Here is a 17,536-nt window from a genome sequence, read left to right as displayed (position 1 = left end):
CCACGCACCAAGCCTACGGTGTGCGTCGACAGCCCAGCCCGGCCTGTTCCTGCTCCACGCACCAAGCCTACGGTGTGCGTCGCCAGCCCTGTCCGGCCTGTCCCTGCTCCACGCACCAAGCCTACGGTGTGCGTCGTCAGCCCAGCCCGGCCTGTCCCTGCTCCACGCACCAAGCCTACGGGGTGCGTCGCCAGCCCGGCCCGGCCTGTCCCTGCTCCACGCACCAAGTCTACGGTGCGCGTCGCCAGCCCGGTCCGGCCTGTTCCTGCCACTCGCACCAAGTCTACGGTGCGCGTCGCCAGCCCGGTCCGGCCTGTTCCTGCCACTCGCACCAAGTCTACGGTGCGCGTCGCCAGCCCGGCCCGGCTCGTTCCTGCCACTCGCACCAAGCCAGGGGTGCGAGTCGTCAGTCCGGCACAACCCGTGCCTGGGTCATCGGTGCCAGATCAGGTACCGCTTTATTGCTCCCCAACGGAGCTGAAGCTAGCCGCTCCTGCTACGTCCAGGTCAGCTCCAGCCAGCGGAGCTAGACGGGACCAGGGGCGCTATGGGGGGTTCATTGGAGGGTGGTGGTCAAGGCCGGAGGCAGAACCGCCGCCGAGCAGGTATGCCCGCCCAGCCCTCCCCTGTTTTGCTTTAGTTGAGGCACGGACTTTAGGGGGGGGTACTGTCACACCCTGGCTCTGGGACTCTATATGTTGAGCCAGGGTGTGTTCATTCGATGTGTTCTGTTTCTTTGTTTGGGTGTTCTAGGTTGTCGGTGTCTATGTTTGCCTGTGTGACTCCCAATCAGAGGCAACGAGTGTCAGCTGTCGGCTGGTTGTCTCTGATTGGGAGCCATATTTAAACTGTATGTTTTCCCTTGGGTGTTGTGGGTTTTTGTTCCGTGTTCGGTCAGTGTTACCGTGGACTTCACGAGTCGTTTCTTGTTTTGTATTGAGTTTTGTGCTTTAACTAATTAAAGTAAACATGTTCGTTCAACACGCTGCGCATTGGTCTACTTCTCTCCCTGACGATCGTGACACACACATTATTCAATATAATCAACTATTGATGGTCGTCACCTGAAACATTCTGCTTTGGGGCAACAGGACATTTCAGAATCAGTAGCAGTCAGGAAAGGATGAGGCAAGAGATGAAGGCATTTTACACAAATCTCAACTCACCCAGCACTTACTAGTGTACACACAATAATCTAAACCAGCCCACTCTTTGAGTAAGGTGAGGAAATAAAAACAAAATGTTTTAGCAACCTGGAATCTCCACTCAAGGTTTCTCAGCACAAGAGGCGTGTGTAAAGAATGTATGAATACATCATAATTGTATGACTCAGATGTTGAAATCTGGGACATTACAGTATGTCAACATAACACTAATTGTACAAATGAAGGTATAAAGGTGTCCACATATTTTGGGTGGCCACAGAGAGTGCTAGAAGATTTTGGGGGTAATACTATGGCATTCTATTTGAAGACTTTCTACACTGTGTTGGTACTGGCACTGACAGGTAAGGGGTCTCTCCCACGCATTCACACACACACACACACACACACACACACACACACACACACACAGTCACACATATATACAGATGACTGAATCATTCAGTCAATTAATCCTGTAAAGGAGGGGCCTACAAATGGCGATTTGACACGAAAATTAATTAATTTATTCATTCACACACACACAGTCACAATTTCAGTGTGATCATTGTACAACATATCGGGCAAATTGTTAGCCACTCACATGAGTCTGTGAGAAATAACATTATTCAGACACAGCTCGTCAGGTTGTATGATGCCCTTAAAGTGGCAGCAGTTGCTACACCATTTTTGTACTTACAGTATAAATGAATGATATATACCCATTGATTCTTGAAGAATATAACTTATAATTGCCTCATGAGCTTAACCTAGTCATTCCCCATCAGAACGCAAAATATAAGCTTGTTTTACTCCAATGTTTGTAAACAAAGCAAATGTAAACAAACTATATAGCCTCAAAACATGGTTAAAACTTTAAGTCCTTGCATCCATAGCACTGTCTATGAATTAGAGGGTGGTTCGATTTCTCCAGTCCCATCCCTCAGCTTTTAACCGAACCAGGGGCGGGGCTTCTGCTTTGTTATTGTTTCTACCACTGATTGCCACTTTAATGAAGTCTCTCTATCTCTCCTCGTCCTCCCTGTCTCTCTGTCTCTCTCCTTGCCCCCCATCCCCCCCCCTCTCTCTCTCTCTCCAGGAGGCCTTGATCCTACCAGTGTCTCAGCAGCATCTCCTAATCCAAGTGAGTACCCAACTACCTAAAACTATTAAAGACAACATCTAATATCTTACCATTACCACCAAAGCAATTGGTAGCTCACAATTACATAGAGCCACATTTTACTATATGTTTAGTATCATAGTGTTTGTTATTGTGTTATTTTTTCGTTATTTTGTTATGACATTGCGACTGCGGTTTATTAAGCTATAACAATGGACTGTATAGTAAATCAATCTCCCTTGCGGGTGGACCTGATTTAACAGGCCTCTCCTACGTGGGTCGGGTAAGAGCTGGATACGAGACGACCTTCACCTGTACCTCCAACTGCATCCCAGGATGCACCCACACCTGGTTGCTGAAGGGACTCACTTTCAATGGGAGTGAGTTGACCTGGACCCCAGACGGTCTGGACCGTATTGTGGAGCTGCAGTGTACTGCGGTCAACACAGAGAGTGGGAGCTCCAAGAGCATAACCACAATCTTGGAGGTGAAAAGTAAGAGATTTTTTTGTTTTTAACTTACAGTCAAGGTTGCATGTGGTCCCAGAAATGGAACCTACTATCCTGGCGTTGCAAGAGTCATGCTCTACCAACTGAGCTACAGTGGCTCACACTACTGTAGCCACCACTGCAACCTGTATTACAGATGTCTAAATCTAGTGTCAACTCTTTCCATCCTGTGCAACATGCTGAGGTGCAAAGAAAATAAGAATACTTTATAGTCCATTGTCCTTACAGTTCATCCACAGAAATGTGTCTTTTCGCTTTCAAGCGCTCTTAAGAAAGTGCAGTATGGAAAACCAGCTATCTGCCCTGATTGAATCTGCCTAAGATCCCTAACCCTAACCATCCCTCCAATCACACCTCTGGATCTCCCCTCTGTGTGTTCCAGACTCAGTTTCCGTGAGGCCCAGGCCACAGATCTCTCTCCCCATCCTCAACCAGTCCTTCAGCCTGGACTGTGACGGCTCCTTCCCAGGCCTGCCAGTGCTCTGGTACAAAGACGGCCAGGTTGTAGCTCCAGACGCAAGGATAGACGTGTTAGAACACAACACCTCCCTCCACTTCAACTCCCTGCTGCCCTCTGATGGTGGCTTCTATCAGTGTGAGGCGAGCATGGCAAACCTGTCTGACAGAAAGGTCATAAGCTTGGGCTACCTGCTAAACTGTGAGTATATGATGGAATGCCTATGCTTCATTTGAGAGAATCAGTAAATATGGGTGATGCTGTCCAATTTTCCTTTTAAGAAAATGAAGAGGCAATGCTATTTGCTGACATTTTCTTCCTTTGCTGACAGTTGATCATTGGAGTGTTAGTATCAGTGGCCCTGACACAGTGTTGCCTGGGAGGGAATACACCTTTACCTGCCAGGTGAACTGCACCATCGACCTGGACTGCTCCATCCGCTGGCCATTGAAGGGGGGTATCCTCACTAGCACTTACCTCTCCGTGAACAGGAACATCCTGAAATGGATCCCGTCGGTACCTGGTACAGTCCAGAACTTCACCTGTGTGGTGGAGAACACAGCAGCTGGACGCTCTGCAGAGGCCTCCAAGACAGTGAAGGTCACAGGTGATCACTCCCATTTTATTGTTTGATCAAATAATATTAATAATAATAATATGCCATTTAGCAGACGCTTTTATCCAAAGCGACTTACAGTCATGTGTGCATACATTTTTACGTATGGGTGGTCCCGGGGATCGAACCCACTACCCTGGCGTTACAAGCGCCATGCTCTACCAATTGAGCTACAGAGGACCAAAAGCTTCACAAAATAATCAATTATTGTAAAGGCAGTTTTGTGATTGTAGTTTGAGGGTTCTTTAGATCGTGAATAGATGACTCTCTAGACAAACCCTGGATGGAGACTGATTGCTCTTTGGCAGATTTAATGATGAACTGACCACATTTACTCAGCCATGCATAAAGGTAGATAATCAATTACTATTACAATTCCAAACAACTGATTCACCATATTGTAGAACTACACTAGACTTGGACATATAATAATATCCCTCATAAAATATTCCTACACTATTATCACCAAGTTATCATGATACAAAATTAAATAACTCATCCTTTACCCCAGTTGTAGGTACTATTAAATCGAAATGTTTAAATCTAAATGCTTTGTTTTTTAACCTAGCTAGAATACTTGCGTCCTACATGGTAAAATACTTATGTGGAAACTGTTTTAGACCGTTTCCATCATCTCCAAAATCGCAGACTGAAATCATGTTATTGTTCCCTCATGCAGGACCCACAGTATCAGGATCTGAAACAGTGAGGCTGAGTGGAGTTTTAGGACTGGTCCTCTGTGTGGGACAGCTGTTCCTCCTGGATTCCTAGCGGCGGCGCTATAGGACTACAGCAGATGGGAAGGACAGAGGAGAATGCTGAATGAGTCCAGGTTCACCTTCAGAATTAACAATAAAATTGGAACCAACGTTTTGAAATTCTTAGTCCTGTCCAATAAGAACGCTCATTTATCAGAATAAGAATATTAGAATGTAAGAATATAAGACTGTTTCCTCTGTTATGGCATAATTATAGTTGAGTCATTGGAAGTTTCCAGTGAATTATATTTATCATTCACCTGCAGTGGATAATAATGGGAAAATAACAAAACCTTCATATTGATATTTTCTATGTAATATTTTCTTATTTGCAAAATGTACTGTATTATTATTATTTCTGTAATTAGTTGTAGTTGAGATGACCTTCTAAAATAAACCCCAAATGACTGTGGTAATAGATACCTGTCTCTGTGTTGAGTTTTCACTTTTGGCCTTTGATTTGCAGGGGTAAGTGGCCAACTACTATATTAAAAGAAGGACCCACCATACCTCCAGATCCACTCCCAGACGTACCAGCAGAGGACGCTGTACTTTTCCTCCCCTCACTATGGAGTAGAGACAACCCTGCTGTCTCCTCATGGTGTTGAGTTTCAATGAAACAGTCCTATGAAAAGCTGCTGTTATGATCACACCATCTTCACACCATAACATCACTTTTTTGTGTGAGAGGGGTAATATGAGACTAGCCTGAACTACATACACAGAAGTCGTTTCATAACATGATACTATACTGTAGGCTGACAGTGTGCAGGCTCATATAGCTACCGTAGCCTACTTATTGCAAAGGCTAACCTGCTGTACAAGTTGTAAACTCTTTTCCCCAGTCCTAGCCCCATGTTCAACACAATCACACACATTCAAATGTCTTTGTTGGCAAATCTCTTTCGTGTGATAAGGTATTGTCTACCTCAGACCCATGTTTGCCTACCCTGTTTGGTCAGGGCATGACACTCTAAAATTGAACAATGGACACCATATGTCATGGACCCAGAATACCACAAACTAGATACTGGAGCTAACGTCAAACCTGGAAATGGCACAATGGGAGAGGAGGCGATCGTTTATCAATACAACTGGCACAATGCCATTGGTTTTTTATAATTTAACCTATACTGGACACATTCATACTCAAGCATCTGTTTTATTATGCTCCTTCATTTGTGACCACATCATTTGCGTTCTATTGAAAGTCAAAGCATTATTCAAATAATGTCCAATAGTTAGTGTGCCTAGCTCTAACCATGACCCTAACCCTTACCCTAGCTTCATCTCCACACCCCGGCTCAAACCTAACTCTATTCACACATTAGAAGGACTTCTATCAGGGAATCGGGTTGAGCAGGGCTGTGGACATTTGGTTAGGGTTAGGCTTATTATTACATTATATTAGGGGTGTCACACCCTGATCTGTTTCACCTGTCTTTGTGATTGTCTCCACCCCCCTCCAGGTGTCACCCATTTTCCCCATTATCCCCAGTGTATTTATACCTGTGTTCTATGTTTGTCTGTTGCCAGTTCGTTTTGTTTCAGCAAGCCTACCAGCGTTTTTCCGCTTGCGCCTGTCTTTTTCAAGTTCCTGTTTTCTAGTTTTCCCGGTTTTGACCATTCTGCCTGCCCTGACCCTGAGCCTGCCTGCCATTCTGTACCGTGTCACACCACCCTGGATTATTGACCTGTGCCTGCCCTGATCCTGAGACTGCCTGCCGTTTTGTACCTTTTGGACTCTGATCTGGATTACTGACCTCTGCCTGCCCTTGACCTGTTGTTTGCCTGCCCCATGTTTTTTAATAAACTTTTGTTACTTTGACACTGTCTGCATCTGGGTCTTCTCCTGAAACATGATAAGGGGAAGTTATGATTCACCCCCTATATTACATTGAGTAATAGTTGATACGAATGATACAGACACAATGTAAATCAGGCTAAATTGTAGGTGAGACCAGTGTAAATTGCCTCTGCGTTGTTTTGATTGGCTTACACATGACCATAGGATCAGGGTTGGTGTTGATCTTTTATTCTCTGATACGGAAAGGAAAAACTCCCATAAACAAATGCTGTGCTGCCCTTATACGCTGACTCCTCTCTTCCACATGAGTACAGTAGACAGGGCAGGACAATATAACAATCTTGTTTCACATGACAGTACAATATAATGCAAACACAATGTACAGTATGAAATGTAAATGTAAAGTAGCCTATAGGCCTAGGCTAGCCAACATTCCCAATGACAGCCAGGCGTTACGTACAGTACAGTAGTGACGTGCACTTGTCAACATACCTAACCATGGACAGTAAATATATCATCCACATATCTTAAAGGCCAAGTGCAGTCAAAAACGGAATTTCCTGTGTTTTATGTATATTTCCTCACTATGAGGTTGGAATGAAATTGTGAAAATTATGATAATGCCCTTTTAGTGTAAGAGCTATTTGAAAAGACGGCCTGAAACGTCAGCCTGTTTTGGTGGGATGGAGTTTTGACCTATAATAAAGAGAGTTCTAAACCTCTTTGACCATATCAGCTCATTTTCAGTTTTCCCCTCCCCACTCAGACCACTCCCAGACAGAACTAGCAAAATTTTTGCTTGAGAAATGTTTTACCCTTTTAATTGAAAATCACAGTAAAGTAATTAATTGTTACCCAGAATTTTTTCGATATTGAGATAAACACGGCTGCATCGGACCTTTAACAAACAAAAGCATATGACATACCTTGATAACAAAAGGAAAAACTTCCATAAACAAATGCTGTGCTGCCCTTATACGCTAATTCCTCTGTAAAGTAGAAATTAACATGGAAAGGGGACAGGAATAGCCATGCTAGCCCAATGATGCCATGTACAGTAAAAAGCACAGTAGCTAGCTAACATGTACAGTATTCATAAAGTACAAGATGCCATTTTTATAAATACAGGAAATGCATGAATTTCCCAATATAATGGTAGGATGCCATAATAATACAATGTCAGGGACCATATAAACTCATTATCTGTGCTTTTATATATATACTGAGTGTACAAAACATTAGGGACACCTGCCCTTCCATGACTAGGTGAATCCAGGTGAAAGCTATGGTCCCTTATTGATGTCACTTGTTAAATCCACTTCAATCAGTGAAGATGAATGGGGGGGGGGACAGGTTGTTTGATGAAGGTTTTCATTCGCTCCGTATTGTGTCACCTGACCCCTGACCTCTGAGCCCTTGCAGCCCTTGCTGACGGGCCGCCCCCAGGTGGTAAGGGTAGGTAACAACACATCTGCCACACTGATCCTCAACACGGGGGCCCCTCAGGGGTGCGTGCTCAGTCCCCTCCTGTACTCTCTGTTCACCCATGACTGCATGGCCAGGCACGACTCCAACACCATCATTAAGTTTGCCGACGACACAACAGTGGTAGGCCTGATCACCGACAACGATGAGACAGCCTATAGGGAGGAGGTCAGAGATCTGGCCGTGTGGTGCCAGGACAACAACCTCTCCCTCAACGTGACCAAGACAAAGGAGATGATTGTGGACTACAGGAAAAAAAAGAGGACTGAGCACGCCCCCATTCTCATCGACGGGGCTGTAGTGGAACAGGTTGAGAGCTTCAAGTTCCTTGGTGTCCACATCACCAACGAACTATCATGGTCCAAGCACACCAAGACAGTCGTGAAGAGGGCACGACAAAGCCTATTCCCCCTCAGGAGACTAAAAAGATTTGGCATGGGTCCTCAGATCCTCAAAAATTCTACAGCTGCACCATCGAGAGCATCCTGACTGGTTGCATCACCGCCTGGTATGGCAACTGCTTGGCCTCTGACCGCAAGGCACTACAGAGGGTAGTGCGTACGGCCCAGTACATCACTGGGGCAAAGCTCCCTGCCATCCAAGACCTCTATACCAGGCGGTGTCAGAGGAAGGCCCTCAAAATTGTCAAAGACTCCAGCCACCCTAGTCATAGACTGTTCTCTCTGCTACCGCACGGCAGCGGTACCGGAGTGCCAAGTCTAGGTCCAAAAGACTTCTCAACAGCTTCTACCCACAAGCCATAAGACTCCTGAACAGCTAATCATGGCTACCCGGACTATTTGCACTGCCCCCCCCACCCCATCCTTTTTACGCTGCTGCTACTCTGTTAAGTATTTATGCATAGTCACTTTAACTCTACCCACATGTACATATTACCTCAACTACCTCAACTAGCCGGTGCCCCTACATTGACTCTGCACCGTTACCCCCCTGTATATATAGCCTCCCTACTGTCACTTTATTTTACTTCTGCTCTTTGTTTTTCTCAACACTTTTTTTTTGTTTTTTTTTGTTGTTGTTTTATTCTTACTTTTTTTGTTTAAAATAAACGCACTGTTGGTTAAGGGCTGTAAGTAAGCATTTCACTGTAATGTCTGCACTTGTTGTATTCGGCGCATGTGACCAATAAAATTTGATTTGATTTGATTACCACTAGTCTAGTGTCTTTGATCCTCCTTGCATTGGAATGTATCACCTGTCTGACCCTGCTCAAACACAACTCTCAAACAAAACCTCATAAACCTGATGAACAGACCACTTCTGTTGTATGAATCACTGATGTAGGTAAATCTTGAAATGTGTTTAAAGGCCCAGCACAGATTTTCCTGTGTTTATATACACTGACTGTCCAAAACATGACATAGACTGACCAGGTGAATCCAGGTGAAAGCTATGATCCCTTAGTGATGTCACTTGTTAAATCCACTTCAATCAGTGTAGATGAAGGGGAGGAGACGGGTTAAAGACGGATTTTTAAACCTTGAGACAATTGAGACATGGATTGTGTGTGTGCCATTCAGAGGGTGAATGGGCAAGACAAAATATTTAAGTGCCTTTGAATAGGGTATGGTAGTAGGTGCCAGGCGCATCGGTTTGAGTGTGTCAAGAACTGCAACGCTGCTGGGTTTTTCTCGTTCAAAAGTTTCCTGTGTGTATCAAGAATAGTCCACCACCTAAAGGACATCGTGCCAACTTGACACAACTGTGGGAAGCATTGGAGTCAACATGGGCCAGCATCCCTGTGGAATGCTTACGACACCATTTAGAGTCCATGCCCCGACTAATTAAGCCTGTTTTGAGGGCAAAAGGGGGTGCAACTCAATATTAGGAAAGATTGATCATGATTTCCATGGGACAATTTCACTATAACCTACCTCTTCCACATGTGTACAGTAGACAGGGTAGACAGGGAAGAGGTAAGGGGGCAGGGGATGTTTATGAGGGGGAACACAGAAGGAGAAGGACGTGTGCAACATTGAAACTTACACCACCAAAAGGAATGTACACTAATATCAGGCATGGGAACTGTTCAGATTTGTTGTATTATATTGAATAATTTAATTATATAACATGAAATACAACACTTGTTACATGAGCAGGCAGCACATTCAGGCCCTGAACAGAGATGACTACAATGTCCCACTGTTCAACTCAGCTCTCATGTTGTGATGGTGTTATCATAAGGTACCGTTCTCTCCTTCAGGGCTTTATGCTGGTTAATATGACCTATTACCCTCATCCTGAGAGCTTTACAATACAGCATGTGGGTACTTATGTTGGTTTCACAGAGTAGCTGAATATCTTTCGCATGACCAGTTTGCTCCTCTATTCATGCTCCTTGGTTGGACAGCGAGATAACGACAGGCAGCATACCTTTTTCCTCCACTGTTCATCAATCAAACCTGATCTGGCATAAACACACATAGGTGTGCTCAGGTGTTCCCTGATAGGGACCTGTCCCCACAGATTAGATCATTCTACAGGTGTTGACCTGGGAGATGTGAAAGGCATGTGTTTGCCTTGTTACACACACTGCCAGGAATAACAGAGGGAGATTTCTCAATACTTGGGAAAATTGTGAAATGGGAATTTCAATGATATAGGTACTGTATGCTAAAGCATTATGTTACAATATCACAGACACGATATATGATACTTGATGTATAGTATGTACCGTTCTATTCTGGAATTGTTGACTACATTATAAACATTTAACACATTTTGTTGTCACTGTGTTTTTGTAAGAGACTGTAGCCCTGTTCCAAACCAGTAAAGCTGTCGTCAGAAAAGATAGACTTAAACTACACAGAATGAAATAGTATAGGAGTAATCCTATTGATGTTTATTTCTAGATGTCTAATTGATCGGTGAAAATATATGTAATGATTCTTTACTACAATGCCATTGCCAAAATAAGGCTACATGCTGTAACAAAGTGTGAAGGAGACAGAAGGGGTGAAGGGGGGTAGGCGACTCAGAGATTACACACATTCTCTGTCACCATTTGTCAATCAGATTACCCTAATTGGCCACCAAGGAAAATATTTGTAGAAAAAAAAACGACAGAATGTGAGACCTCTTTTGTAGTTTGACAAGAACGAGTACTATATGATGGACACTGGCACATAAAGATATGATATTAACTTGTTTCCTGAGGTTTTTGGGTAGCGGGCTGGACCGCAAAATACCAATATAAAAGAGTAGGAGCATACATAGACCACCAAAACAAAATGGGGGAGACAAGAGGAAGGGTCCCACATGTTCTTCTACTGGCTTTGATACAAGGTAACATGTCTTCTTTTTCAATAATACAAGTAACTCTGGAGTTAACTTTCAGTTTCATATACTGTGAATTCACAAGTCCAGAAGATGGAGAAATGAAAGTGTAAAATAGAGACATTGACAGTAAAATTATAATTGAGTAATTGCAACTTTTACTAAAGTGGATACAGTTTTAGACAAGATAGTTTGTGAAAAAATCTATTAATATTTTCTTAAGTCATTGAAATAGCTCAAAACGTTTTTTGATTGAGTACATGTTTATTGTATTTGTATTAAATAATTACCTAAGAAACTACAAAGTTGTATTTACCAGGTAGACTTTACCAAATGTCCTCAAAATATTGCATGTTAAAGACTAGTGACCACAAGTTCATATTTGACCCGTGATAATATCACTTCAAAATAACTAAACTCTGTGAATTCAACTAATGTATGTCTTGATCAGCAATTAATTAGCTGGCAGAGGAACAAAAGTGGGTACACCCTGTTGTGTTCCAGGACCAGGATTGGGGACCACTGGATGCTAAAGACCAATCTTTCCACTCTTCTCCAGGTGTGCTGAGCTCCAGCACTGTGGAGGTGCTTCCCTCTGAGAACCCGGCCTGTGCGGGCAACACGGTGACCCTGACGCTGTCTCCGGCCACACAGCTGCAGAGCGGCAGCTGGGCTGTGGGGGGCACTCAGATCCTGACCTGGTCGGGGGGCCAGCAGGCTGTGTTCCCGAGCCACAACGGCAGGGCCTCGGTGAACGTCAGCACAGGGACTCTGACCCTGACCTCCATCACGGTGGCTGACTCAGGGGTCTTTGTGGTCCAGAGCACCAGCCCTCAGCTCACAGCCACCTCCACCCTCACTGTGCTGGGTGAGTCAGAGATATCAGCCCAGCTTACTATTAGATTAGTTAGATTAGACAAGTAATATCCTGAAGGCCCTGTGGGTCTATACTGTAACTACTGTTAAGCCAGCCTGGCTTCCAACATTACTTGTAGTGTAATACAACAATTCTGCCAGTCTGCTATGGCACAGAAATACTATTTTAGTTTGAGTGTGCACCTGTGTGTGTTCATGTCTACAGTGCATTTGGAAAGTATTCAGACCCCTTGACTTTTTCCACATTTTGTTACGTTACAGCCTTATACTCAAATGTATTAAATTGTTTTTTTCTCTCATCAATCTACACACAAAAGCCCATAACGACCAAGCAAAACCAGGTTTTTAAAAATGTTTGCAAATGTATAAAATCAAAAAAACTGAAATGTCACATTTACATAAGTATTCAGACCCTTTACTCAGTACTTTGTTGGAGCACCTTTGGCAGCGATTACAGCCTCGAGTCTTCTTGGGTATGACGCTACAAGCTTGGCACACCTATATTTGGTGAGTTTCTCCGGTTCTTCTCTGCAGATCCTCTCAAGCTCTGTCAGGTTGAATGGGGAGCGACGCTTGGCATTCAGGCCAAAGAGTTCAATCTTGGTTGTCCTTTTGGAAGGTTCTCCCATCTCCACAGAGGAACTCTGGAGCTCTGTCAGAATGACCAACTCCCTGACTTGGTCACCTCCCTGACCAAGGCCCTTCTCCCCCGATTGATCAGTTTGGTGGTTCCAAACTTCATCCATTTAAGAATGATGGAGGCCGCTGTGTTCTTGGGGACCTTCAATGCTTCAGAAATGTTTTGGTACCCTTCCCCAGATCTGTGCCTCGACACAATCCTGTCTCGGAGCTCTACGGACAATTCCTTCGACCTCATGGCTTGGTTTTTGCTCTGACATGCACTGTCAACTGTGGAACCTTATATAGACAGGTGTGTGCCTTTCCAAATCATGTACAATCAATTGAATTTACCGCAGGTGGACTCCAATGAAGTTGTAGAAACATCTCAAGGACGATCAATGGAAACAGGATGCACCTGAGCTCAATTTCGAGTCTCATAGCAAAGGGTCTGAATACTTATGTAAGGCATTTTTTATTTTTATTTTTTGCACAAACAAAAAAATATATATATTTTCACTTTGTCATTATGGGGTATTGTGTGTAGATTGATGAGGACATTTTTTTATTTTCTGACATTTTGGTAGGCTATTTGTTAGTCTGTCAACTTGTAATTAGATACAAGCAGCTTCTCTTTTGTCAGTATATGTTGACCTAGAAGACTAAATAAACCCTTGCTCAAGAAATAATGTAATAGATCGATAGAATGAATGCTATACTGAACAAAAATATAAACGCAACATGCAACAATTTCAACGATTTTACTGAGTTACAGATGATATAAGGAGATCAGTCAATTGAAATAAATAAATTAAAACCTAATCTATGGATTTCACATGAATTGGCAGGGGCGCAGCCATGGGTAGGCCTGGGAGGGCATAGGCCCACCCACTTGGGGGCCAGGCCTAGCCAGTCAGAATGAGTTTTTACCCACAAAGGGCTTTATTACAGAAATAAATACTCTTCAGTTTCATAAGCTGTCTGGGTGGCTGGTCTCAGACGATCCCGCAGGTGAAGAAGCCGGATGTGGAGGTCCTGGGCTGACGTGGTTACACGTGGTCTGCGGTTGTGAGGCAGGTTGGACCTACTGCCAAATTCTCTAAAAAGACGTTGGATGCGGCTCATGGTAGAGAAATGTACATTCAATTTTCTGGCAACAGCTCTGGTGGACATTCCTGCAGTCAGCATGCCAATTGCACGCTCCCTCAAAACTTGAGACATCTGTGGCATTGTGTTGTGTGACAAAACTGCACATTTTAGAGTATCCTTTTATTGTCCCCAGCAAAAGGTGCACCTCTGTAATGATCATGCTGTTTAATCAGCTTCTTGATATGCCACACCTGTCAGATAGATGGATTATTTTGGCAAAGGAGAAATGCTCACTAACAAGGATGTAAACAGATTTGTGCTCAACATTTTAGAGAAATAAGCTTTTTGTGCATATGGAAATTGCTGGGATCTTTTATTTCAGCTCATGGGACCACACTTTACATGTTGTGTTTATATTTTTGTTCATGGGTAAACTTTTGTCTGTCATCTATTTTCGCGGAGAAAAGACGTTTAGGGACTGGGTAGAAAATGCAATAATGCAAAAGAAAACTGGAAAGATTTTCTGTGCAAAATGTCCAAATGACATCAGTTTGACCGGTTGTAAGGAAATTGAAAGCTGTGAAAATGACACAATGTGTTTCTGATAAGACTTCAGTTTGGCTTCAATGCATATTTTATGTGGTTGAAATACTATCAGCTTTTATCATGCTGACAGCATCTCAAGATCATTTTACTGCAAGAAATGCTTAATTCTGCAGGAGTTAATATTATGGCTATGTGAAAGGTTACAGACATACTGTACGTACAGTCAGTGTCCAGATTTCAGTTTCCATTTAACACATCTAAACCGTAGGCTACAGTTCCCTTGACATGCCATAGACCTATTTGAATTTCCGTTTTGTGATGTGGAATTTGTACAGCGCTTCACAATTATGCTATCATCCTCTTTTACCACTTCACCAAATCTTTCCCAAACATTACTTTTCTGGCCCTCCCTTCTCTTTTTCAACTCTCCTTTCGCAGCTTTTGTCTTATTGAATTAAACTCTGACAATGTCCCTTTTGCCTTAGTGGATTGATGTTAACATTCTCTGCCTGTTCCCAAAATCATTATTTGATGATTGGTGTGTAGGCTATTTGGCTCAAGTACAGTTAAGCCCTAAAGTTTAGGTTTATGGATTATTTAAAGAAAAACCTCAATGTAGCCTATAGATATAAATTGCACAATAATTAGACATTTATTAATTTTTTTAAGGTATCGTTTTCTCTTTATTAAAACCGCCCGCCACCCAGCGTCCCTTCAGCCACACAATATTTAATGACCCTAAACCCGTCCGCCCCACGGATATAAACGCAGGGACTGCGGTTTATGAGTCACCCCACGCATCACTAGTATGCATGGAAATGCTGACTACACTGTTGACGATGTCTGTGTTGGCATTTTGTCTGGGCCAGGTGACTGATGACTTGGCTGTTGGTCTTTGATCAACCATAACATTGACTTTCTCATACTATTATAAGAAATATAAGGCTCACAAACAACTAGTAACCTTCATCAAATTACATCAAGCTGTGTGAATTGAACTAAAAGTCAATCATACTGAAATGGCTATAACATATTTAGATAGGATTCTGCAAGTCATCATGACTACAGACAAGTATTGCCAAAAGATGGGCTGACACCAACAAACTCCACTAAAACAATGGGCGTAATGGAAACAGGTTGTCTTGGTCCCTTTTCAAGCCCAGCCTGGTGTTCCCTCTGGTTTCTGTTATGTGTTTTCCCTCTCTTTCTTTCCCTGTAACAATCTCTCTCTCTCTCTCTCTCTCTCTCTCTCTCTCTCTCTCTCTCTCTCTCTCTCTCTCTCTCTCTCTCTCTCTCTCTCTCTCTCTCTCTCTCTCTCTCTCTCTCTCTCACCCACAGAACCTGTTTCTGCTTTGAGACTGGTGGCCAACAACACAGGCAATTTAGTGGAATTCAAAAGCTCTGTCAGTCTGTTTTGTTCTTCCTCTGGCTCCTCCCTCTCTTACCGCTGGCTGAATGGCAACTCTGAAGTCACAGCCAGTGATGGAATTCAGCTTGGTGATGGGAACAGCACTCTCACCATAGTCAATGTGACTCGATACAACGATGGGCCGTTTCGCTGTAATGCTTTCAACGCCGTCAGTAATGGAACCACTGAGCCTCTACATCTCAATATCAGCTGTGAGTATGAGAGTATGCACACTAACTGTACTTGATGAATTCACATCTTTTGGCTGCAGCCCACATGTCAAGCTTTGACTGACTCTTTACAGTGATTTGGGAGTGACACAATAACATAGCTACAATCATATGGCCAATGGTGTATGATTTATCATGATCAATTGATTTTGCTCTATAACACATCGACTCCCTGAATATCCCTTCATCTCTACCACCAGACCTCCTTGGCTATCTATCTACTACATTTCCATAGACATTATCTGTTGAGTCATGACAGTAATGCATATCTCCCTACACAGATGGTCCAGACAGTGTGTCCTTCACAGTCAACAGGCTGAACACCACTACCTCTTTCCTGATTGGGTCTACTCTGACCATGTCCTGCTCGGCCCAGTCCAACCCTCAGGCTGAGTTTCAATGGGCTTTCAATGGGAAGCATCTGAATGGGACAAGTCCAGATCTGAAGCTATACAGTGCTGTGGAGAGCCAGAGTGGCCTATACTCCTGCCTGGCCTTCAACAACAGAACCATGAGCAACAGCAACGTCACTAGACAGATCACCATCAGCAGTGGGTCAGTGTCAGTACAGCTGGGGGTCAGTGTCTGGCTCCTCCTCCTCCTCTCCTCATTGGCTGGGGTCCTCTTCTGAGCTCCAATGGGCAAGCATATCTCACTGACTGGAAAATAACACACAGGCCAAATAAAGCATTCAGTTAAATGAACCCATAAAATATATTTATTCAAACATTCATTTAATTGACTTAGTGCCATGGGCCAGGGCAATGTGAATAAATTATGTAATTGACTGAAAAAAAAAAAAAAGAATTTTATAATATGGTGAAGTAATATCCTAGATATTGATGTAACCGAACATGGTCACTCTTGTGCAATGTCAGACCACAGTGTGCATCCTGTGAAAAAAATGTATAATGGCTATGATATCAGGAGGGTGTGTGTTCCCACTGGCTTGAAATACACTGAGTATACAAAACATTAGGAACCTGCTCTTTCCATGACATAGACTGACCAGGTGAATCCAGGTAAAAGCTATGATCCCTTATTGATGTCACTTGTTAAATCCACTTCAATCAGTGTAGATGAAGGGGAGGAGACAGGTTAAAGAAGGATTTTTAAGCCTTGAGACAATTGAGACATGGATTGTGAGTGTGCCATTCAGAGTGTGAATGGGCAAGACAAAATACTTAAGTGTCTTTGAATGGGGTATGGTAGTAGGTGCCAGGCCACCAGTTTGAGTGTCAAGAACTGCAATGCTGCTGGGTTTTTCACGCTCAACAGTTTCCCATGTGTATCAAGAATGGTCCACCACCCAAAGGGAATCCAGCTAACTTGACACACCTGTGGGAATCATTGGAGTCAACATGGGCTGGCATCCCTGTGGAATGCTTTCGACACCTTGTAGTCCATGCCCCCATGAATTAAGGCAGTTCGGAGGGCAAAAGGTGGTGCAATTCAATATTAGGAAGGTGTTCCTATAGTTTTGTACACTCAGTGTATTTAGAAAGAGAAAATACATTGCACCATATTCATGTAGTCTAATATCTATCTAGTCAAATATTAACAGAGAATAATGAA

At 43.4% G+C, this 17,536-nt stretch overlaps 2 protein-coding genes across 3 annotated transcripts; both read left to right on the top strand.

The window, feature by feature from the left end:
- The first annotated feature begins 1,439 nt into the window (after positions 1 to 1,439).
- LOC121542880 (carcinoembryonic antigen-related cell adhesion molecule 20-like) lies at positions 1,440 to 5,223 on the top strand. Of its 2 annotated transcripts, XR_006657562.1 has the most exons (7): positions 1,440 to 1,507; positions 2,242 to 2,286; positions 2,529 to 2,759; positions 3,157 to 3,432; positions 3,563 to 3,838; positions 4,527 to 4,679; positions 5,072 to 5,223. XR_006657562.1 is itself a non-coding variant. In XM_041852477.2 (6 exons), exons 1-6 carry the CDS (start codon positions 1,456 to 1,458, stop codon positions 4,616 to 4,618), a joined length of 972 nt encoding a protein of 323 aa, XP_041708411.2. In that variant the 5' UTR covers positions 1,440 to 1,455; the 3' UTR covers positions 4,619 to 5,025. The 2 variants fall into 2 exon arrangements, 1 of the variants encoding a protein (XP_041708411.2); XM_041852477.2 differs by lacking the exon at positions 5,072 to 5,223 and having other exon boundaries at positions 4,527 to 5,025.
- Positions 5,224 to 11,106: 5,883 nt separating this feature from the next.
- Positions 11,107 to 16,988, top strand: LOC121543819 (carcinoembryonic antigen-related cell adhesion molecule 1-like). The gene is made up of 4 exons (XM_041853968.2): positions 11,107 to 11,203; positions 11,754 to 12,062; positions 15,662 to 15,943; positions 16,243 to 16,988. Exons 1-4 carry the CDS (start codon positions 11,149 to 11,151, stop codon positions 16,590 to 16,592), a joined length of 996 nt encoding a protein of 331 aa, XP_041709902.2. The 5' UTR covers positions 11,107 to 11,148; the 3' UTR covers positions 16,593 to 16,988.
- Positions 16,989 to 17,536: the final 548 nt, after the last annotated feature.

The sequence above is a fragment of the Coregonus clupeaformis genome, chromosome 28 (assembly GCF_020615455.1).
Source record: "Coregonus clupeaformis isolate EN_2021a chromosome 28, ASM2061545v1, whole genome shotgun sequence".
In the NCBI taxonomy this organism is placed as follows: domain Eukaryota; kingdom Metazoa; phylum Chordata; class Actinopteri; order Salmoniformes; family Salmonidae; genus Coregonus; species Coregonus clupeaformis.
The sequence above is the reverse complement of the archived record's forward strand: the minus strand, read 5'-3'. Positions and strand labels throughout refer to the sequence as shown.

Bases quoted from the DNA above. Each gene is read 5' to 3' on its own strand.
- LOC121543819 (XM_041853968.2), top strand. From the start codon at position 11,149: ATGGGGGAGACAAGAGGAAGGGTCCCACATGTTCTTCTACTGGCTTTG. The intron at 11,204-11,753 runs GTAACATGTCTT...ACTCTTCTCCAG, and splicing joins TCTACTGGCTTTGATACAAG to GTGTGCTGAGCTCCAGCACT. The intron at 15,944-16,242 runs GTGAGTATGAGA...CTCCCTACACAG, and splicing joins TCTACATCTCAATATCAGCT to ATGGTCCAGACAGTGTGTCC.
- LOC121542880 (XM_041852477.2), top strand. From the start codon at position 1,456: ATGGCATTCTATTTGAAGACTTTCTACACTGTGTTGGTACTGGCACTG. The intron at 2,287-2,528 runs GTGAGTACCCAA...CTGATTTAACAG, and splicing joins AGCAGCATCTCCTAATCCAA to GCCTCTCCTACGTGGGTCGG. The intron at 2,760-3,156 runs GTAAGAGATTTT...TGTGTGTTCCAG, and splicing joins CACAATCTTGGAGGTGAAAA to ACTCAGTTTCCGTGAGGCCC.